Below are 23,921 nucleotides of genomic sequence, written 5' to 3'. Positions count from 1 at the left end.
TTAATACCCGCGCGTACCTACCTACCTTATGTGGTTCGACTACTTAGGGCTTTTGTAAGTTAAGCAACCTGCATTTTCAATGCGTTACTTATCGTGGAGGAAAATAACACAACGGTGTTCCTAACCTATCAAGGCATATAAAGGCACGTATAGGTCATATAAAGGAATTAAATATAGAAGACACTCACTCATAATTTTATAATTACGTTAACTAGACATGAAATTATTCGTTGTCGACTTCTATTTAAGGAACTCAATGGAGTTCATCTTTTATGTACCACCGGAATTTTCCATAGCTCCGAGCTAGTTTATTTTGGTTGCTATCTACACTAATAACTATTACTTTATTCAAGTACTTCTAAAAATATGAATTCCATTTTTAAAATACAGGTCACAGAATTGTTGTTTTATTTTTTACGAATCATCTTAATTCAAACTAGGCCAGTGACTTTAATTCAAACTAGAAAGAGGTATCTTTTAAAATCGTAGATTAAAATAAAAAGTAATAGAGTTTGTAGATTAGTTCCATTAATCTCTAGAACGGCTTTTAAAGTCGGTGCGCGGCATAATTTTCCCATGCTCAACAGCGCGTGTATATTAACTCTAAGCAAGGACCACCTCCGAACGAAGATACGTGAATCTTTCTATAAATAAACTTGCATTTTATAAACTACTAGTTTTCTAACTTAAATATTCTTTTTTCTGGTGTGAAATGTGTAGCAGATCATCGGCGGCTATGTGGTATAAAAAATGCGTGTGTTTATTCCTTATTTTCTATATTTTATTGGTTTCTCATTTAAAATACGGTTAATCAGATTATGAGGTTAAAAGAAGTCTTTATACTCTAACCAACATTTTAAAACCTCCCTGAAACACCAATTTTATCATGCATGTAATTAATTTCAAACTAAGTGTCAAATGAAAAAAACTCCATATGCATTAAAATGTTTCAATCAAATCAAGTATGAACAGTAACGTTTTCAACGATATTACCAGTTGAAACTGAGTGCATCGTAACATCACTATGAGGCGCGATACAATTATCTCTGCTTGGTTATATTTCCCAGGTGTGTGAATGCATTCAGTGGAAAATTAAAAAAGCAAGCTTTTCTGCAACAACGGTCATGTTTGCCCGCTACCGTAAATCTAACAGCAAATTCTTTTAGATGTTTCTAGAACGATTGTTCGATACGGTAAGTTTTGTGACTATCTGTTCTCCTTGTAGCATGCAGCTTAAAGTTTTTAAATTGAATGTCTTTTTATACTAGCAATTTTCTATCTACAAATATATTATATTGTTTAGAAATTCAACTTTGAATTTAATTAAATACCCAACGCGGGTTAGTATGCAGGCAAAGCTAGCTTATTTACATTTTTGGTGTGATATCAAAGAGATTTATTCAGTGCTTCGAGCATGCAATATTCAATTCTTGAGTAAACAATCATACGAAAGTGAGGCCATTACTCCATAGGACAAATGGAATGTATAAACACCAACTATAGCCATGCATTCCTACATAATTAGTAGGTACTGAAGCTACGTGCCAACTAAGCAGGCTTTATACCTATGTATATAATATACGTGCCACGTACGTTGGTAAAGGCATAGCAACACTAATTAATCAATTGCTAATCCTATTTGCATGCCATTACGCACTAAGTAAACAGAAAGTCAACCAAAGGAGATGGCTAAATACATATTTTATAAGACAATTAACGTTGCAAATTTCAATGTCGCTTCGTGTGTAGAACGGCTTTGATTTACGTTTCATTACTAATCATAAGCCATTAGCCTGATGGAAATGTCAAACATTTATCAATATAGTCGTACCTATGTTACGTCGAACCTAAATTATTTGAAGCGCTATTAATATTTAACATTTGAATCCAACAAGTACAAGCAATCGTGCTGTTTTCATTTTATGTCTTAACCTCAATTAGTTTAAACTTATACTTTAGTATCTGCGCTAATAAATAAAAGTCGAACAAATTCTGCATGATAGACCAGCACATAGTGGAAAAGTTTCGGACGACATTGAATAATAAACTTTATCATCCGTGTCATAAAGCGCAAAGTTGTGCGAAATTGGCGCAATAATAGCATTAAAACTCTTCGGCTGTACGTTGCTATACTGTATTTCCATCCACGATTTATATTTTTATTATAAAAGGTACGAGTCCTAAGTAATCAAGTCAGAACGTCTCAAGAGCGTAATTACGTTCATCAATGTAAGACCAACGTAAGGTCGTTGACATTACCGTAGCTTAAAAAAGTCGAGTACCGAGCTATAAGGAGCTAATTAAAAAGATTCTTTATATTTGACGACCCGTCGCGCGCAGACTTTTAAAAGTCTTTGCACTTAACAGCTACTAGTTCTTTGATTCATCTAGTTTTTTTTTTAAGTTCGAAATTAATTTGTAGACACGGTATGCAATGTTAGAAAAAAAAATGAAATAAGTAGGTTGCCAACTAAAATGTTTTTTTTTTTCATTCCAAAAAGCCAGTTTACAGTCAAAGTTGACTATTAATGATTCGATTCGTATGGAGAAACCCTAGCAATGTCTTCAGTAATCGATCAATATGCTTGAATTGTAGACAGCATTCACTATTGCTTCTGAGAATCGTGAATGTGTTGCATTTATATAACTGGCTTATTTTCATAAACACACGGTACCTTCTATTATGAATGAATAATATAGGAACATACTACCTTCATATATAGAGTGTTTCATGTAACGTAAATATGATTTAAAAATGGAACTACTTACATAAGTAACACCCACATGATTCGTATTTCTATTTCGGAACTCACACAAAACATTGCGCCAAATTGTATTATTTTAGTATACCTATGGTAAAAAAGTAAACAAAACCTATTATTATGCCAGACTTGTGTATCTATTTATAAACTTTTGAGACTGTTCCTCATAAAAGATTTTATTATAATACCTGATGAACTGCGAAGGAGTAATTTTGAAATGTACCAGAATAAAAATTCACTTAAATAATGAGAACTGTATACTATTTATATTTTATTAAGTTTATAATACAGGTTTAGTGTGGAATTATTGCCACGAGTCATTCTTTAGTAGTCAAACAGCATATTTTGCATGCTTTGCATAAGCCTGTTGTTATTTTGGTAATATCATCAGTCTGTTTGCTGCTTAAATTTTATTTATTAATATTTATCAGAATCCATTGTAATACTTTCAATTCCAATTTCTGTTAATTGACATTATTTTAGCGACAAATTATGTGCCTACTAGGAAATCCTAGAAGAATTACCTTCGCCAAACGTCTATACATTCGAACAAAAAGTTATTTATACCGAGAAACGAAACAGGTCTGTATAACTTCTCTATTACTAATTACTGGTAGTGCGTCCAAAAGTTTTGCCTCGTCCATCGAACATTCAGATCACGACTTGGAAACAATCAAGATGTTCACGGGATACCAATTGGATTAGTACTGACTTTAGTTCCAAAGACACATCCTTGTAGTGTTTTATTTTCGTTTTGTGAGTGTTTGACCTACTTTTAGGAGTATTAGCACTGATTTCTGCAAAAGAATTCGTAGAAAACATATCTTTTGACTCCTAATAAGTTTGGTCACAGTTGTAAATACAAAGACAAAGGTTGGTCCTGAATTCAAAGGCAATATACTAAACAAGCTATCAAGCTCGATCATTAGCGACCATTTCATGATCCCAGAGAAGAATACTAAGTCGCGTCTAGAGCAAATAGTCTATCGGACATAGACCTTCTTTTAAGCCAGTCATCGTTACGTCTTCAGATGAAACGATTCACGCCTAGTTACACCTAACTGGCCTCGATGTTGCAAAACAACTTACAAATAAAATGATAAGCAAATAACTCACGTGTAGTCTTTCTAAACGTTAAATGATTTGCATCTAAACATACATAAATCAGTTACATCTGTTGTTTATGTGTGACACGACAAAATCAGACCCAAAATATGTCCCTTCCCTTTCACATAATTTGAAAAGATAAATAGCTTCCATAATTTATCTTCTTTTTATTACCGGATCAGCATAAGAACATCCCTCGGCTTTATTTCAAAATCAGTCTCTACGAGGTAATATCAATCACCCGGCGTTCATTAGCTGAAAGGAACCCTTTTAATCTCAAATTTGTTCGAACACAATCTCATAACTTTCCGATACTTGACCTTATAAGAATAAAATCAACCCATTTCTCACGCTAAACGTATTTACGTCAAAAAGTAGTATTCCTTACCTTATAGTACGGTTCCTCGTAGCGAGTGCCCTTAAGAAAGTCATAGAATATGCAAAGAGGCAGAACCATTATAGCCGGCTCTTTGCACAGAGTGGCGGCCGCGGCGAACGTAAGTGTCCCCGCCAACGTGACCCACTGCAACAGTTCACCTGAATCTTCACTGACACCACCACTGAACTGACACTTTAGTCTCACTGCGCCGTTAACCTCACAGGCGTCCCATATCTTCATAGGCCCCGCTTTACCGGCCTTTAACAGTTTGCGAACGTTCATCATAATGTGTTGCACCAAGCTGTGGCAACTCAACCTGAATGGAGGATCGTTTGACGGCATCGGTCGTCGCATTACACTGTCTTTGACTGTATGCCTACATTGTTTCTTGTGTCTCTCCTCTCGCAGTCGTATGTGCTCGCTGTATAGAAGGAAACTCAATAGAAACAGGTTGCAGGCGGCCAAGTCCGCCCGGCCGACCACTCCCGCCACCGCTTCTGTGTGAATTGGATGTGCTGCGAAAGCGAGGCCGGTGACTGCAGTGCCCACTCTCATACAATAGGCTGGCAGCAAGCGCCGGGCGGTCACCACAACTAATGCAGTCGCTGTGCAGTGGAATATAACGTTAAGGAGGTGATAGCTCCACGGTTTGAATCCACTAAAAGCGTAGTTGAATCGATATGTAGCGACGCACAGCGGCCTGTATGAGCCGTGTGAACCGGGGTCTGTGAGCGGTGTTCCCCAGAAATCGTTTTCGAATAATGCGTTTATAGGTGTGTGGCCGATGACATCAGGGTTGGAGAGAATCGCCCGCCTGTGAAATAAAAAACGCGTTAACGTACATTATTTCATTAAAATTCTGCGAATTTATTAATATGCTAATGAAAGGATTGGATATTTAAAATGTAGATGCCTAGAGTGTTCAGTATGCAATGGCAATAGCTGAAGGCTGATTACGTTTTTATTAAGTGAATGACTATACTTATTTCATTTTGACTGATTTAAACTTTAAACAGTTTTTTTTTTAATCAAATAAAAAAATCTGTAAACACATTATTTACTTAGAAACTTGTTACAAATCAAGTCAATAAATTATAAAACAACAACAACAACACTAACTAAGGGTGCCGGAGTACCTATACAATTTATTTGGAATAAATAAAATACTTTTTTAATTCCACTGAAATTCTTTAAGGGCAATTTGTAGATTGTCACGGAGCTACACGGCACAAGTAATAAGTAGGTATCTTGACGACCAACGCCTCCGTATCGTATATTTTTTATCAGCTTTGATTAAAAAACTTTGCTAACGTAACTTTTTCCCAGCACGGCTACCTTTTAATGAAATATAAAAGATCAATAGCTAACATTTTTTGTAGCCTGTGTCAATCTGCGAACATTTTTTGCCCGTTAGTTATTTATCACGAGAAATTGCTCGCGTTTTTTCAAAGTTATCGCAGTTACGACAAAATCGCCGAAGGAAAAATCTGGTATTTTGTAAACAGATACGTAGCTGGATAAACAGTTGAGTCGCGACATTTTATGACAAAGCGATTAGCTTTAAATTGGAACATGAAGAGTAAACTTGACACAATTTTAGGCAAACAATCTGCATAGCAACTAGTAATAAAACCTAGGTACTTTGGAAACAGATTGTTTATGTCTTATTAAAGACCTGCGTAGCGAGGTATATTTTCATAACATGTATTTTAGTACCGTAATATTATCACAACAACAGGCCTTTGATCAATATACAAAAGGCTTAGGCCCTTGTATTTGCCTGGCAACCTAAAATTGTTGGGGAAGATTTTGTAACAGTAACCTTTCAAGATTAACGAGTAAAAAGAATTATATTGTATGGAAGACAATGTTACGACGACATAAAGATAACTTCTTCAAAATAAACGCGATTACAATAACGCTCTTAATACCGCCAATCTCAAGTGCTCGCTATTATTTCATACAAAGTAAACGCAATAAGTCATTCCAACTTTTATTTACGCTACACATCAAAATTTAATACCGAAGAACAAATTCAAACAGCCGTCCCTAACTGCTTAATTTAAATAAAATATTAGCATCTTACCTGAGCGGGCAGTCGCTCATCGGCGCCGAATCCGTTCGATGTTTTCCCGAACGATTGGCCCCGTGCCCTCGGCCGTTCCCTCCGTAGGGTGCCTCAATACCGACTTAATAATGGACGTGTTTTAACGTACCGATCTCTCTCAAATTGATTTTGTGAGCCGTGTTTGTCGTTTTCCGGTTGATGTGTGAAGCACCCGGTTGAATGCTTGACTGGTGATGGAACAACCTGACTTGAGCCGTGATTTTGACGCGTAAGCATTATCTTCTATTGTGATTTATAATTTTCCCATTTTCTAACATGCGATAACAGAGCAGCAAGGGAAGTTATTAACGAAGTGAACGTCGGAAACCCTATCGGATGGCATTGGCAAGCGGGGATGTTTAGCGAACACATTTTCAGTGCAGAGGAAATTAAAAAGTCAGCGATCGACCCTAAACCAGCCACATTATTTGGTCGTTCCTAATGAACTTATGTACTTTTTTCTCTTTAATTTCCTTTACGAACTTTACCTAACTTTAGGATAAGAATTTTATTTGAGTTTATTTCGGTGTTTCTTTTAGTAGGTAGTCAGATAGGAAATACCGGCCTCATTTCGTTTAATATTTGACGTGTAAAAGTTTTATGTAGAACCTATGAACAGGAAATAAGAAAGACCTGTATGCGTTTTATCGAAATCAGATTCTCTTAAAATATTTATAGTTGTATGTGATATAATTCCAAACATTTTCGAATACATAACAATCACGAAGCTATTTTCAGAAACGCCCGATATATAAGTACAATTGCGATGGAAAAGATTGATTGTGCGAGGACAGTGACCTGCACCTACGAAAGGTACTCATCCCTTTATCTATTGATCCTTCATACATTTTATACGTTCATTTTAGATTTGGTAGGGAAAGCCGGTGAAATAGCCGATTGAATAATATATTTTATGGGACCAAAACCGTGCTTACTATGCGAAGAAGGAAAAATCATCTCTAACAGTCGGCCATTGTATTGCAAATTGTGAGTAAGACGCCTTTCCTTCACTTATTTACATAAAAAGTTCTCCGAGTATTTTGCTCGTAAATGACTTTCGCTTTGCACTTCCTCATTTTCAGTTCTTAGAAAAATAAATATATTTCTCCCAATTTGGGGGAATACGAATCTCGAAAGTTTAGTAACACGAGTTTTGTCATTTAAGTTGTGTTACTAATGTTACAAGTTTCAATGTTTTTCGCAGATATCATGTATACGTAAACGGACCAATATAATCAAATAAACGACTTACAAATATTTGTTTACTATTTTAATCAGCTAAGAATTCAAGTTTGTTACATCACCCAAATCTTTTAACTACTGTGCATTTTATACTGCATACTGCATACTTAGAGTATTTCGACGGTAAAAAGGCAAAAGGGGTCAAGCGCCACATTTTGCGATTTTAACTTTTTTATTGACCCCAACTCCACTATTTTTTCTCTTTCGAATGGTCGTAGTATCGTTTTCCTAGCATGAAAAAAAGTCGCTTGTACCAAAGAATTATTTGTACTGAAGTGCCAAATCGATACTTACCAAAAGTGCTCAAGCGACACCAACTTTACGTTTTTGTATCGCCTTGTCATTTGGCATAATTTTAAAAACAATATTAGAAGTAAATATGTCGTTTGTATCCATTTTTCTTTTATTTGTTTAATAACTATAACGTCGCTTACACCAATAGTAAAAATTGACAACTAAACATAAATTGGCGCTTGGCCCCTTTCTTAAATAATTTTATTTTCATTACGTTGCATTTGATCCACTCAGCACGCGCGACAGCGCCCTTGCAAATGGGTATAACTGACATATTATGTCTTATGTAGGTACTTGAAAGCAAGTTCACGCGTTCTTGAAACGCGATCGCAGTTTTTAACACAGATTAAATTTTTATATAAAACATGTCTGCAACTCCAAAAAACGTGAAATTGCGAAGTGTTTTAGGCCGAAAAAGACTTGCTAGTACCAAGAAGGTTATTTGATTATAATGATAGCAATAGAGAGGTCGAAGAAATTTAAGATGATGTGATTCCCCTACTAGCATCGGTAAATTCAACCTCATTTTATTTATTTTATAAAAATAAATTTAACGTTTCTTAGGATAGTTTTTAGGGTTCCGTACCCAAAGGGTAAAACGGGACCCTAATGTTTTCGCTCCTCTGTCCGTCCGTCCGTCCGTCTGTCACCAGGCTGTATCTCATGAACCGTGATAGTTAGAGAGTTGAAATTTTTACAGATGATGTGTTTCTGTTGCCGCTATAACAACCAATACTGAAAACTAGAATCAAATAAATATTTTGGGGGGCTCCCATACAAAAAACGTGTTTTTTTTAAGAACTGGTAATAGGTAGTAGGTACGCGTTTCATAGGTACAGTCAACTTCAGGTCAGTGGTAACAGTTTTATAGGAAAATCGTACTTATAACTATTGAGTTAAGGTGCATGACAGTTACCACTGATGTGCAGTCTACTGTACATGTTGGATAATTTTATTACGAGACAACTTGAAAATGTGTTTATCGAGATATCTTAACGATATTGGTGTCAAATAAAAGTTTAGACCTTTTATTTGACACCAATTTTTGTATAAAACAATTTTATCCGTTTTTGAATCAGGTAAATCGGTTCACGCGTCTAGGAAATCATTAAAAATTAGTAAAAATGTAAACAATCATTATTTTTACCAAATTATTGTGGCTTATTTACTCAAATAATTTGATAACATGCTGTTGTATGTCCTATCAGTTAGGTAACTGCTGTTTTTTGGATCTCAGTTTTGTTCCTTGTATTGTTTTAGTTTAATACATAATTCATAGTTCTATTACCTACCTGCTGTGCCAAATATAAAATAATACTGTTAATTAAGATATTTTAACTTAAGCCAAAATCTGACTTAGTTCTATGATCTGTTGTGCCAAATAAAATAAAATACTTTACTACTTTATACACATGGAGCTTAGGCCAAAATCTTAATATTCCAACATTCAATATTGGTGCTTGACCCCCTCGCAAATGCGATAAACATGGTAAAAACCTGGGGTCAAGCGACATCTATCTTTGAAACTATTGATCTCAGGCTTATTTTGATCTAAAATTATTAAAGAGCATTGTATTTAAGTAAACTTTTCTGAAGATTGTGATGTGATTCAATAAAGCAATAAAGAGATATTATTTTTTAAAACTTTCTTTTTACTCTCCTGAACAATTTGATCTGTGGTGCTTGACCCCTTTTGCCTTTTACCCGTCGATTTGTTCTTGATACGAACATCCCACATGCTCGAGATTATCCAGCAAAATTCACAGCCGAAACTGTTCTCAATTTTTTTCTGCCAGTCATACAAAAGAGGGCCCATAGTTATTCCTTACGTGTAAGGCGGTGACCAGCCAACATTCCGCTGAGTTCCCTCACAAGCTTACGTCTTACATTCATCGCTTATACAGGCACCACGCCTTATAATAAAAATGAAAATAGAAATATGGAGTAACTTAGAAGGCTCCGGTAATGGGCGTTTTCACTTTATGACGCCAACGATTCCGTGATCGGTAGTGCCTCGTTTTCACATCAGCACGAAAATGATAGCTAAATATATACCTACAAGACTATACATTTACCTAACGGCATGTGTAAATCTTCACGGAAATAACCTCTTCCTATAATCAAGTAAACTACCTCATACTATAATTGATCTGTTATTTTTGGCATATTGATTAAAGTATGTACTAACGTCACTGTAAACTTTCTTGAAATATCAAAGTTATTAATAACGGTTAATGGTAGGTATGACAATAAACCTGATATTACATATAAGATATTCTGTTTGTTAATAAATCTATTTCCAATATCAAAGCCAGCATTTTATGTCTTTTCAATATCTCTTATAAAGCGTATATCAATCTATGTACACGCATCAAATAAGGCTGAAATAGCAAAATACGTAATCCCTTACATTTTATATCGAAGCCTATCCTAGGAATATTGGCCTATATCGGTTTTCATAACCATATCGATAAAAACTACTCGCGTCCCTAGTAGAATCGAAACTAAGATTGAGATAAAGTTGGGGATAGTGCGGAACTTTTTGTTGGGGGAGTTGTGGGCAGCTGTGCACAGTCGTCACGTAAGCCCTCAATTACGAAACACTGGAGCGGTTTTCGACGAGCTCTGATCCAAAACAAAGTTCATCGATTCTATCACGATTATCGGTTTGGAACGTTTCCACTGAGAAAATTAGCGCTGTCCTCCAAATGTACTCGTACAACTTCACTCCTATAGTGTTTGTTAATACCACGCTTGACACATGACATAAGTATAAGTGCTTTTAGACATGTTCGTTTTTGTTTCTTCGTACTGTTATACCTAACTTTAATATCAAAGGAAACAGTTTTGAAACTAATCCATTAGATACATTATAACTTTTAACTGACAACTCGATGTTTCGCTTAGAAGTTCATGAAAAAATTTAGAGAAAAGTTAGGAACTAATATTGTTTTAAGCCGCCTTTCGCTTCGAAGAAGTACAAAGTATAAATCAAACACAATAATGTGGCTGCCCTTATACCCTCAGGGACAATGGGATCAAAGGAAAATCTAAATTATTCAACATGCCCAAGTCTGGGCGTTCGCCAAATAGCGGCCTACCTTTTTACAGCTCCTTCAATTCCGCAGGGAGCCTTATTTAGGTGTTAATTGGTGGCATTCCTCGAGAGGATCTGACCGTAGTTCTTTTTATGTAAAAACATAAATTACATGAGCAAAGTTTATATTAAATCTCTCCTATTGTAACAATGTTCATGAGTATTTAGCGGAACATTTAAGTATCTTCTGAAAAAAGTTAATACCTCTATGTTCGCTTTAAATGAATTTTAATAAAAATAATCGCGACCTATTTATACTTTTGCACTACATATTTTTCCACGAATATGTGTACTTATAATCTCAGATAAAACTGGCAGCTATTTCCGTATATTTCACATACGTACACAAAGCAACAATATATTGCTCGCTACCCGCCTATTGAAACCTGATAACGTTATTTTGCGTGAAAAATCTGGTACACTGTCGTTTTCCCTCCAAATATTACTTTACTAAATATAAACCCGATAAATACGCTTTTTGTTATTTTACGTGACATTAAATTTATAATAACTCTTTCAAGAGGTACTTGTTGAATTTTTATCTAATACATCTAACAGATAGGTATCAAATAACATTTATAACCAATGATGTACATTTTTGCTGGAGTACATTTAGGCACATAAGCAAATTATATTATTTACCTTACCTAAACTAACAAAACAAATGACGATCAATATTTTTTGCAAATCTATTGAAAACATTCATAAGTTGTGATTGAACCAGTCGAAAGCGAACGTAGGCAGATCTGACGCACCTTAAAGGCCGTTCCGTCTTTCCGTGAAGGGACTTTTAAAAAAGATCTTTCAAACGGAAATTAGATAAATTAAATAAAAATATTTTGCGATGTGACTACCGCTGACCTTTCAAAAGATACCAGATTTTTCTCATTGAACCACTGCAAAAGGAAATTCAAAAGCTTGGTATCTATATTATCTTGAATAGAATCGCAGTTCTTTTATTCTACCTCCTTATTGAGCACAGTAGAATGAACATTCTTTTTAAAATGTAAAATAAACTGTAGAATAATTATAGGTATATTAATAGATTTAAATACTGCTTAAATATTACCACATTCACGTACAGATATAATTTTGCAACTTTTGCATTTGCCATCCCGTTCTTGGCAGCCTAATTACCCTAGTTCTGGTAATAAGTTCGTGTATTCGATACCCGGTAGACTTTTCTTAATACAATTCTTTTTTACTTTACTCATCGCCGGATTACTATAATAAATTACCAATGCATACGGAACAAACCGTGCATCCCAGTGAATCGTAGATTATCCGTCTATAGTGTGATAGACCAAGCAAACACTTAACAAATAAATTACCTGTCATCATAAACAAATCCTGCGTCCAAGGTATTGTAGTACAACAGGAATGCCAGCAGCGAGCTAGCTGCCGTCACCCAGAGCTCCATCCTCGTCGCTCTGGTGTCTACATCAGTTCCTCCCGCCCCTCTGCAACAAAAAATATCTAAACTATAATATGCCGAAGGCTTTCAAACTAATATAGCCCCGCCCCCTTTGGCAATGCTCTAGTAATAGGCATTTAGCTGTGGCACAATCGAAACGATATCAAACTGAGTTCAAAACTTTTTTGACCAAATATTTTGGCCAGTAGGAATCTTTTTGCTTGAAAACTTAATGACATAAGAAAAAAACAAATGTCAAACTGAATTCTATATTTGAATTTTTGAAAAATGTCTTCTAAGAGGTTATATGTATTTTATACTACTTTCTTGTATTGTATGGAGTGAAAAGGCGCTGAAATGAAATAAGGCAGTAACAATGTCTTAGATAATGTCGGCCAGTAAAATCCTGAACACGAGAACACATAAATTAATTCAAGCGTGCTGCTTAACGTGTCATGCACATTTTCACGTACTAATGCAGTGGAAATAGATGCTTTTATTTTGCTTTCTAAAACCATTACGCAGTATCATGATATACAATGGCATCATCATCATCTTCGTTTTTTTGTATTATCGTTTTTAGAGATTAAATAAAATATGTTTAACCGAGTTTAAATAACCAACTATTTAAATCTTTATTTAACAAAAAACACACGTACAAAATAAATGACAACGCTTAACAAAAGCTTAACCAGCGTTAAAAAAAACTAGAAAAACACAGAACTGTTTCCTTGAAATAACTATCTCCGCGTTACCAACACATTAAACCTTTGTTTAGAGCTGTTAGTTGATTTCCAAGCTGAATTAAAAACTTCAGCACAATGTATTCTCTATTTAGCGGGAAATGTATTCAGAGCACGTCATCGCGTTTAGGTAACGTACCATTCTAACTAGACGCTTTACATACTTTTTAATTATTAAATGGATATTTAAAACGTGAGAAATGTCTCTTACATTTGTACAGATAAACTGGTGATACCGTTGCAATTAAGCTGAGTGGTTAATGTTATAACTGGTTCAGATATGAATGTATGTTTGTTAAAAAATACAAGGAACTATGTGATATGACTATATTAAACGAGCCTAATTTTCTACATATTTATTTTGTCAATCGCCTAGTTTATTCGGAATTAACTTTATATTTTATTTATAATTTATCTGTATGCATTGTTTACTGTGATATGTCTTTCGCAATCATCTGAAATGGGAACTTATTCGAACCTTGTCATGTATAAGTAATCTTTACCGCGCTAAATATCACATTTTAATATCTGTGTCATGTGTGTACAAATAGCTAACATGCATCGGTTTGCACGAGAGCTTTAACACAGCTTTTTTATTGTTCTCATAAATCCTAGGTCGATATGCGTCATTTTTCATTGTTTGGCAGCCGTGGCTTTTTTACGTGGAAACCCATATAGATGTCCTGTAACCATGGACGGAGGCTCTGTCAGACTTTTGCTGAATAAAACTACATAGTACTACTAAACTACCGACGACTTTCAAAGCGAGGCGAACGAACAAAATAGTTACAATTTACTGGTTCCACTCGTCCTACACAAAATAAATTACAGTCCCGAATCAGGGTTATAATGGCTTATCGTCGTTTTCGGCAAAAGATTTTAGGACAGAATGATTTAGAAGGAACATCGGAAATATCGACGATTTAATAAAAAAGCTCCCGGTAAACCTTTTCTGGAATAAGTGGAGTGAATTACTCAGATGCGCGTTCAATCTGTAATATTAGCTTCAGCTAATATGTCACTGAATGCCATGTAGATCTCACTTAAAGGTATTTAGAATTGACAGTATATCATCTAACATTACGTAAATAAAATAAGAACAAAATATCATCTTTTTTTTAAGGACGTCAAAAATCATTAAATGACCCCTCCCGCTGGGTTAGAATGTCAGACTGACTAAAAACCGTCGTGTTCCGTCGCAGGCCTTTTATGTACCCTGGTAACTCTTTTGAACAATCCCGCAGAACAAAATATCATCTCATTTCTAATCTAAAATAACAAAGAGGTACCAAATATAAATCACACCAAACTTATGCAACATTTCGGCGCATCTAATCCGCAACAATTTAGTTAGGAATGAGTGCACGGCGCGAACGTTTCCATTGGACACAGTTGGTGTCACCACGCCTGTCGTCCGTCCCCGGACTCGCTCCCGTCGGCAAACGTGAAACTTACTGTTTAGTTTAACAGGTGCATATTTCAAAGGAATTAATTACTCTTTCTGTGTGTGTTTTTCTTATATGGAATATGCTGTTGTGTTAGTTCGTGTTATGAGATTAATATTTACTTAAGTGGTGTTGTACTGAAATATCAATCGACAAACTACAAGTACTTAGTTACAACTAACTGATCACCGAAGTATGCTACATAATACCATCTAAAATACTCATCATGAATTCGTGCACATCTAGCCCATAACTTACAGAAACAAAAAAACCATTGTCCTTATTCGTTACAAGTGTAAAGGGATACATTTGGAGCAAAATAACAGCGCAATGCTAATATTCCGTCCGAATCTGCCCTTTATGTTCCCGAAAGCGCTGTCGCATGCAAACGCAGGCTTTGCGCGCAAGACGTCTCGTTGGCCTTACCGCCGACCGTCAGTAAACAATGCGTCAGTGGGTTGCTTTATTACAGTTGTCAAGCACTACAATGTTGTTCATTTTATCTCTGGGACATGTCGACGAGCTGTTTAGCTGTTCGCAGTGTTTGTACTTCTACTAATTGAGCTACAGCGCCTTTCCTGTTTGCTATCGTTTTGTGTGGAGAGCTGTTGTGCATTATTCAAGACTTGCACTTGAATTTAGCGTGTTAATTAGGTAACACAGTTTTGGAAATTCAGCCAGTTTTATATAATCATATATAATTAGTGACGTTTTCAATTTCAAGAATAATGTTTTCAAAAAATAATTCGTAGGTATTTACGTATAATTTACATATCGCGGACTTTTTTCAATTTCCCATCTATTCAAATAACATTTTCCACAAAGACGCATTTCGTGTAAAGGTAGCGTGAAATTAAATCGTAAAAGAGAAGGGAATTTTTCCTCACCGCGGGTTGTCCTTGAATAGCTCTTTAAAGTGGAACAAACATATCGTGGATCACTTTTCTTTATATTGATGCTTTGATTGCGAATAATAGGCCCCCAAAGTCGTTTGCATTGTACATTTCCCGCCCCTACATTTTCCAACCAATGGACATTATCATAATAGCACTTTATGCGTACTTTCTACGAAAATTAATACAAACGACGTGGGACGATATTCTGGTATAATAACGACCAGACTTTTATTAGAATGATTATTATTTAGTATTGTAAGTAAGTTTACCTATTTCCCTTTCTCAGAAATATAAAATATCCATTTTATATTTCTCAAATACAGGAAAATTAAAACACACTGATTTATCTAACGCAAAAGATTTGTTTGCTAAAGAAAGTAATCCGGAAAACTAGTAATAACTTTGTTTCATTTGTTATGTCGGAATGAAGCAGCCAATCGTGCAGAGCAAATAAAGCGAACTTTGTGGAGCGAAAATAGACAAAGGATCAGATACAGGTAAATAACTACGCATGACTTGGGCAGAAAAAGCAGTTCGCCGCCCCGTTCAGGGCTGCCACGTACCAAATTAACCCGCAACGTGTTCGCAATAATTTACTTATTGCCAAATAAATATGCAAATTGCCGGCGCGGCTCCCTTTTTAAATATATCCATCGGAAAGTGATAAATTACTTTCTTAAACAAATTTTCCGCACCGTTCTCCCGTCGCGATACGTCGACACTTGCGGCTTAGTGAAAAATGTGTCTTCGATTAAAAATCAAGAGTCGAGATTGTGAATTTATGGCCCATTATAGAAGGTCTTACTTGGTTAAACAATGAGAGCAGGAGATCGCAAGCATTCGCATCTCGCCGTTACGTCGCGTCTTTCACACAAGATTAACGCTCAATTCAAAGGTGAACGCCGTTTCAAAAGCTATAAATTTCTCCCCGTGGCTCGTTTCACTCGCGAGAACGCACAAATTTATCGGAAATTAGTATCTACTAGAAACTCCACTGGGATGAATAGACGTAACGTTTACGATAGCTCGGCTCAATTTATTGTTACCTACTAGGTCGGCGGAAAAGTAGCTTGGAATACTGACTCAGCAGTTCCAAAATACAAACATACCTACATTATCCAAGTATCATATTATGGTACTTCTGCGGTTAACCGCTCCCTGGTACCAGTGCCGTTTCGTTCGGTCTGTACGAATTCAGTCGGTTAGTAATGAAAACTTAGCTACATTTCAGTGAGCCTCAGCTCATTGTATCGTAACATATGACTTACTCGAGATGCGGGCTCATTGAAATACAGACGCTCCTACTTTGTACTGATACGAAGAAACCGTATTGATGTCAGGGTACCGAGCACAGCTTTAGTTTCTATAAGAAATAACCAATCAGACTGGATAATACCCACCAAGTGTACATATTTTATAACAGTCATACTTGCAGTACAAAGTTCCTTTAATGGAATAAAACAACATTGAAAAACTAAATAGATTTATTTTGTTCTTATGTCTGTGTTCATAAAAATATCTTCTTAGATATTTGTACTCGATCGTCTCCTGGTGACCCTAGCAGAATGCCTGGCTGTCCACAAGAAATAAGATTTTTATGATTGTGTAAAGTAAACCGCCCGGGTTATGTCTTATAAATTTTACCACGAAGCGACGCTCAGCCTTCTCCGGGAAATTGTTGTCCAAGAATATTCCCTGATAATCAAAACGCAGGACTACCATAAAGCCACAACAAAGGAACATTGCTGTATTCATCAACTTTTAATAACAGTAATAAATGAGATTTGAAAAGGTACTGTTCTGAACTTTTCTGATTATCCTTTCCTTGAATAGCAGGTAGACCGCAGCTACGGGGTATTATAAAAAGTAAAGATACAGATTGACAGAGTATTCAATCTATTCAACCATGTATAAGCTTACGTATCCGCGACATTAATATATATTTTCATTTATTTAAGATAAAAAGCTAACGTCACAGGATAAGGAAAATAAGACAAAGGGAAATTCTTTGATCTGCTCTGATATAAAAATATATAAAATAATATAGCAAGAAGTAGATTGCAAGTAGTAACGTGCCTACTGTTTTCTGTTATATAATCTCGTGGAATCAAGAATGAAATGAATGTGCGAGGTCGTTGACTGTGGAAAGCCGTCGGAATTTCGTCGATATGACGGCCGGAGGCTGGCTGTAAATTTTATTTCCGTGTATAAAAAAAATAAAACGAGTCTAACAGTCCGTGCAAAGTGGTGCGAGCATATTAATTACATTAGCCGCCAGAACTGTGTCGTTTAATTGAAAAATGACAAAAGTCTAGTACCATTCATACTTTTTTTGTTACGAAAAAAAATGTTTCGCTAATAAAACTAAAGCGTTGTGATGTTTTGATCTTTTAAAAGATTAAAAAATCGAGTGTTCAAACATTTTAGTTCGTTTCGTGTAGACTATTCGATAGAATCAATTAATATAAGATTAAAATCTCCCTAATGGAACTGTACAATGTACTTGCTATTTTCTTTGCTTAGCTTTCGGATCAGGTTTTGCTGTAGTAAATTGTTATTTTAGATTTTATCAATTGCGAAAAAGATTTTTAAAGAGAAATATGTAGGCACCAGATATTCTGTGTCAAACAACAGTTTATATGTAGGTAAGTATTTTCCGTGCCCGTTTTTTACAAGGTTGGGTTATCAACATGGTTTCAATATTAATATATTTTAAGGTAAGTCTTATATCTTATCAGAATTAGGTATATTGTTCCTACACAGATCTAAAAAACTACAAACGAATAAAAATCCGGGTAGTAAGTAAGCCTATCGCTTACGCAAACCACGTTGATTTCCCTCGGTTGACTCTTAAAACTTCCGCGGGAGGCAAGTCAACAAATACGCTACGTTTCTCTTTCCGAAAGCTCAAGGAAACAACGAAAAAAAATACTATTTCGTCCCGAGATAAAACGGAACAGGTATAAGAGATCGTATTGGCGGGTATAAGGTACCTCAGTCCTGTAATTTAGCTCGGCAGGCCAGATAATCCAAGAAGCAATAGCTGGCATAAAGACGAGAGGTATGGAATACCGGCCGCCCGGGAGGAATGCAGGTACCTATTGTAATTTCTCCCCGGACTCGCTCGACCCTCGCGTCGGAATGTCTGTTGTTTATACAACGTACATAGCCAACTATTGATAAAAACCTGATGAATTATGGAACGAACTATGTTTTTACGTCTATCTTATATACGCTTAGGTACTGATATTATAGATATTATGAAAGTGTCTGTCGCGTTTTCACGATAAAACTACTGAACCGACTTAAATGAAATTTTGTAGACTATTTGTGTAGTTTGGGAAAAAAATAGGCATATTTTTATCCGGATGCTTCGAGTATACTTAGAGCTGGTTTTTATGTTTTTCCTAATAATATGTCATATTATAAAAAACGTGACATTATTTTATAACAATGTGGCAATTTATATTCGAACTTCGTAATTATATTTACAAGAGATTATCATTATTTAATTAATTACACTATTATTTTCAACAAAAATAGGTAGAGACATAGGTATTACAAAACAAAATGTAAAACAGGGAAATGTTTTCCTTATCATAATTTACTCGTCTTTTCGTCCTAATGATATAATATTATTTTTTACGTTATTGTTCAAAAATATTATAAGAGTTCAGGAACTTGTTTAAGCAGAATATCATTAGGTATATTGAAAGGCTTACAATTTTTTTGTCTAGAAGAAATACTCTTTCTGTTCTGTCTACTTTTTATAAGTATGTTCAAAGATAAACAAAATAAATGTAGGAAATATCTAATAACGTATTTAAATGTAAAATCACACAAAAATTTAACATTTTCATATTAAATTATTATCTTTCAAACGCACTGAAATATTACTTCAAAGAAATAGGAAACAATTTTTAACAAGCAATTGATTTTAAAAAGTTTTGTTTGAAGTATGTTCTAACAAAACTTCTTTGAAGGATTTCTTGTCAATCAAAAATAATCGTTATAAAAAACTATATTATTGTGCTACTTTAGAAAAGAACTAAGAAATTAAAAAATACTACAATGTTGCTTAAATTATTTCAACCATAAGTAATTACAATAAATATTCAATAAGAAAGAGGAATTACTTAAACTAAACCTTGAAAGAATACTAAAAGCCGGAACTACAACAATTTATCTCTGTGATAGCAAAATGTGCTCAAAATCACTACAACAAAACTATCGCATACAACACTAATTGGACACTAAGCTCAATATCAAAACATAAACAATAGAATTCCATTCCGTGCAAATGGCAACAAACATTTAAATCGATTCTCGATAGCCATTTCGTTCACTGGCGCTCTAATCTCAGTCCACGTGAATCGTTAAAATAAAGTTCCATATCATTCGAGCAGTAAAGAGGTTATGAGATAGCAGATGGGGTGACGACCGTCCCCAAAACCATCCTGAAGGTGCCAATACGACAGGTATGCCAATTCTATATCTTAAACGTTTATGTTATCATCCGCTACGGGCGTCTACGAAACTGCTACGAGAGTGCTACGAATTGGCTACGAATATGTTCGTAATTCACACTTTGTGATGTTCGACTTTTAACTTTCTTATTGATGTTGATGATTTTGTAACATCATCAATGATATGAAAATGTAAACATGCGTGTTTATATTTAAATATGAGATTTAAACGTAATTGTGAACATGAAAAGGAAGTGATTTGTTTACGTGCAAACACGAAGTGTTCTATTTGTTTTTTATTTCCATTTTATTGGAATGTTCGTGAAAATGTCAAGTTAAAACCTGAATGAAACGAACGACTGTTAAATAATAACTGGTTACACTGTTAGCCTTATCAATCAAGAAATAACCAGGAAGGCGTGCCGCATTTATGCTCTACTTGAAACAAGAACGGCCCAAAAAGCTAAAAGTTAAACGAAAACGTTTTTGTATTTACCAACGAAATTAGAATGAATGAAGCCTATAATTCATTACAGAAATCATAAAACTAATCGTTAGAAGCTCGGCTCGTGTTTGTTTCTATTATCATCGGCACAATTTATTCATTCATGCAACAACTTAAGACAACAAAATTTGAAATGATAAATACATTTGTAGATTTTACCTTTCCGGGTACAATCCTTTCTTTGTTCACTTCATAATTAAATTTGATCACTAATCGAGTGTCCGTTCCTACATTAAACTTAACGTTTTAGGCCGTTTTCGTAAGTTGGAAGTAGTTTTAAAAGTTTCTCTAATAATGACGTCCGACGATAAATATAGTTACATGTCACTGGCGAGCGGAATGTGTGGTCACATTCATTCGCGAACCGTTTATACCGGCCGAACGTTACAGTCACTACAAAGGATAGCGTATATGTTGGACCGGCTGTCTGGAGCCATGATCGAGGGCTCCGGCCGCCTGCCGCTAGCCGACTGACGTTGGTATACACGACACATCTGCATTTAAGAAGCCGCTATCGTTATGCGACTAATCGATTGGTCGAAGCGAGTGCCACTGTCAGCCCTCCCTCTCGCACAATTCTCTCGCTCGGATTTCGCGCACGCGCACTCAACTATCATTCTCTTTTAAAAGTAGCGAAAAGTAAATAAACTCATACGAACTGTTTACTAAGAGAACTGAAGACGCGGTTGAAATCAAACATTTGAATTGAGACCATGGACAACTGGGTAGTGGAAGTTATTATTTTGGGGCTGATCTATTTTTCACGGTTAGGTATATTTATTGGGTAATATTTTATTATAAGGAAAAGCTATTGCGCCTTAGGTGGTGGCTAGGGACGAAACGTCACTTGTTGCACGGCGACTTTGTTCCGGCGATGAAAGCCACGCACGCCATTGCACGCCATTCCTTTCCCTCTTGTTGTTCTAGTGGTAATTAATTGGATCGTATTATGCTTTACAAACAGACCAATCATCGTTCTGTGGTGATTAGTTTTGGCGACGATAAATAGAGTATGAAACCAAATTGGATACAATACTGTGTGCGATGTAATGTTATGATCATGCTAGATTGATTTCCTGGCTTTTATCATGCATGATGACTTTCCTTATTAACAGATGACGTAAAAATTTATTAAGGATTTGGTTTTACGTCTAATTACCATTTTACACTTTTATAACAGTTGGAAATTAAAATCAGAGCTATAGATTTAGATGATTAATTTACCAACTTTAATGTGTTTATTGATCAAAACGCATAAAGTTAAATAACGAATACTTTAAATAAATCAATGATCCGTACATAACACAAATTCCTGTTTATATATTTTTTTAATTGACATATATACCTCTAATAAGTATTTTAAACTATGATTTCTAAAATTAGTTAGTGAGATGTTGTATTTTAAATGCTTTGATACTATTATAGAAATATTAATCTACAATATCTTAAGAAAATGGATACTTCAATATAGCTGGATGTCGGTAATTTGATCGCTTTCCAGAAACCCGATGCTCCAATTTTGATAACGGTATCGAGATCACTTCAAGACTAGCCTTATAATAGCTACCTCAAGTTTGACATGCAAATTATTTAATATTGCTATTTATTACTAAGAATAGCAGTCTTTTGTATTAATAAGAAATCTGATAATTTTAGAAATCATATCTGGTTCAATATAAGAATAGAGATAGAATGCACCTGTCTTAATACACAAATATAATTATAAGTCAAATAGTCTGCTGATTAAATAAAATCCGTCGTTAATATTTTGGTGTACGTCGCTTAATAAATAAAAATATAACTGAAGCAATATTGAAATAAAGCGGAAAAAAGACATCAAATTCCTAAACCGCTGCGGATGGGTATATTGACATATTTTAATAATACGTTTCTTAACAAAAGTAAACAATCCATTTCAATTGCTGAACCTTTTTAAAACTCCAATAATGACCGCCTAAGAAAAAGGTAAATGTGAATGGACATAATGAAATTTTTCCTTAATTTTCTTCAGTGACCTATATAAAAGTTTCTTCGCAATATTGATGATTCTTATAACAAGTTATTTTCAATAGGTACGCAATACGTCGTTATTGACAGCGTTTAATAAAATAATTTTATACATTTAATTAATGAAACATTTCAGATATCTTAAATAAAAGAAGATGAAGTTCCTCTGAATGTTATTCTAATAAAAAAATGTGATTTTAATAACGTACTAAAACAATATATACTAAAAAAAATTCGTGCAATCAGTTATTTACTTTCATCGCAAAAAATATTAAAACAAATACCTCCATTTATACTAAGTTAATCCTATTCGTGTAGGTGGCCACTTGGTTAGAATTCCGCGGAATCTACCGTCCCGATTCAAGAAGAAGAATTTAATTAATAGAAACAGTGCAACAGTCTAATGTTACACACGAAACGTTTTAAATAATATTTTTTTCATGAATTTATTTCGTCCAATAACGTTTAAAAAGTTTTTAATAAAACATGATTGTGCGTCGTGCGTGAACATTATAACTTCAGGGTTGAACTCTCGCAACACACATAAATAACTGTGTAACAGAAGTTTCGTACAAATTCAGCGTAATGTTTAGTTCAAATGGCGTTAAATTGTAATTGAATAAGTTAGATGTTTAGGCCATCGTTAGCTGTTTTTTCCTTAAAATGAAGTATGGTTGCAGTATTGAAATCGGCGCTCGCCGAGCGTAAGGTCAGTGGGTCCCCACAGCGGCCGGCATGTCTATGTACATAGATACATAGCAACGAACTCTTAACATTTAGCTGGGAGCCGTATGAAACGACGCGGAAATTCCCACTTACTCTCTGATTGCCACACTAGGGGGGTTAATGTCATTGTTGATTTGGAATGCCGAATGCGCTTACCGGGATAACGGCTTTAGCGTTTTTGCGCCTTGCGATCAATTGAAGCTGAACTTTAGATGATATTAAGCGCTTTTTATGAACCGCAACTGATATTCAGGTCTAATGGTTTTAGAGGTTTGCGTGAGCCACGGTTAGAAATTCGATTTAGCTTTTTTGTTGTATTTCAAATGGAGAGTCCATTAAAGACTTTTTCTCATAGGTTTTTAACATCCAAATACTTTTTGCCGCTATCATCTTTTGCCTTTATACGCATTGAATTCCAAGAAATGGTTTGAAATTCTATTTTGCTTGTAACTATTCTTGTAACTCACATTTTAATACTTATCACGAAAATACTAAACGTTCTAAACAGACACTCATACAACCTTGAAACCACTTAAATGACTATCTACCTATATCAAATTAATTGTTATTCAGGTACTTCCAAAACTAATCAGGACAAAATTATTTATTAATCAACACCCTTAATTACAATCCGTCCTGAATTCCTAACACAGCGCAGCAAACTTTATGATTACAATCATGTAAACATTAAACAATGAAGGCAGTGAGCCGAGACAAGTTACCGCAAACGA

General features: G+C 35.0%; 1 protein-coding gene across 1 annotated transcript in view; it reads right to left on the bottom strand.

The window, feature by feature from the left end:
- LOC110370738 (protein O-mannosyl-transferase TMTC2) overlaps positions 1–20,975 on the bottom strand; it is an 83,915-nt gene extending 62,940 nt beyond the window's left edge. Inside the window, exons 1-3 of the mRNA XM_021326653.3 lie at positions 20,617–20,975; positions 12,320–12,448; positions 4,258–5,062 (exon numbers count right to left, since the gene is read on the bottom strand). Of these exons, the coding sequence (XP_021182328.3) occupies positions 4,258–5,062; positions 12,320–12,408 (894 nt within the window). The 5' untranslated portion in view covers positions 12,409–12,448; positions 20,617–20,975. The remainder of the gene's footprint in view (positions 1–4,257; positions 5,063–12,319; positions 12,449–20,616) is intronic.
- Between the last annotated feature and the right edge of the window lie 2,946 nt (positions 20,976–23,921).

This window comes from Helicoverpa armigera, chromosome 13 (genome assembly GCF_030705265.1).
Source record: "Helicoverpa armigera isolate CAAS_96S chromosome 13, ASM3070526v1, whole genome shotgun sequence".
Lineage (NCBI taxonomy): Eukaryota > Metazoa > Arthropoda > Insecta > Lepidoptera > Noctuidae > Helicoverpa > Helicoverpa armigera.
This window is presented reverse-complemented; position numbering and strand designations above follow the sequence as displayed.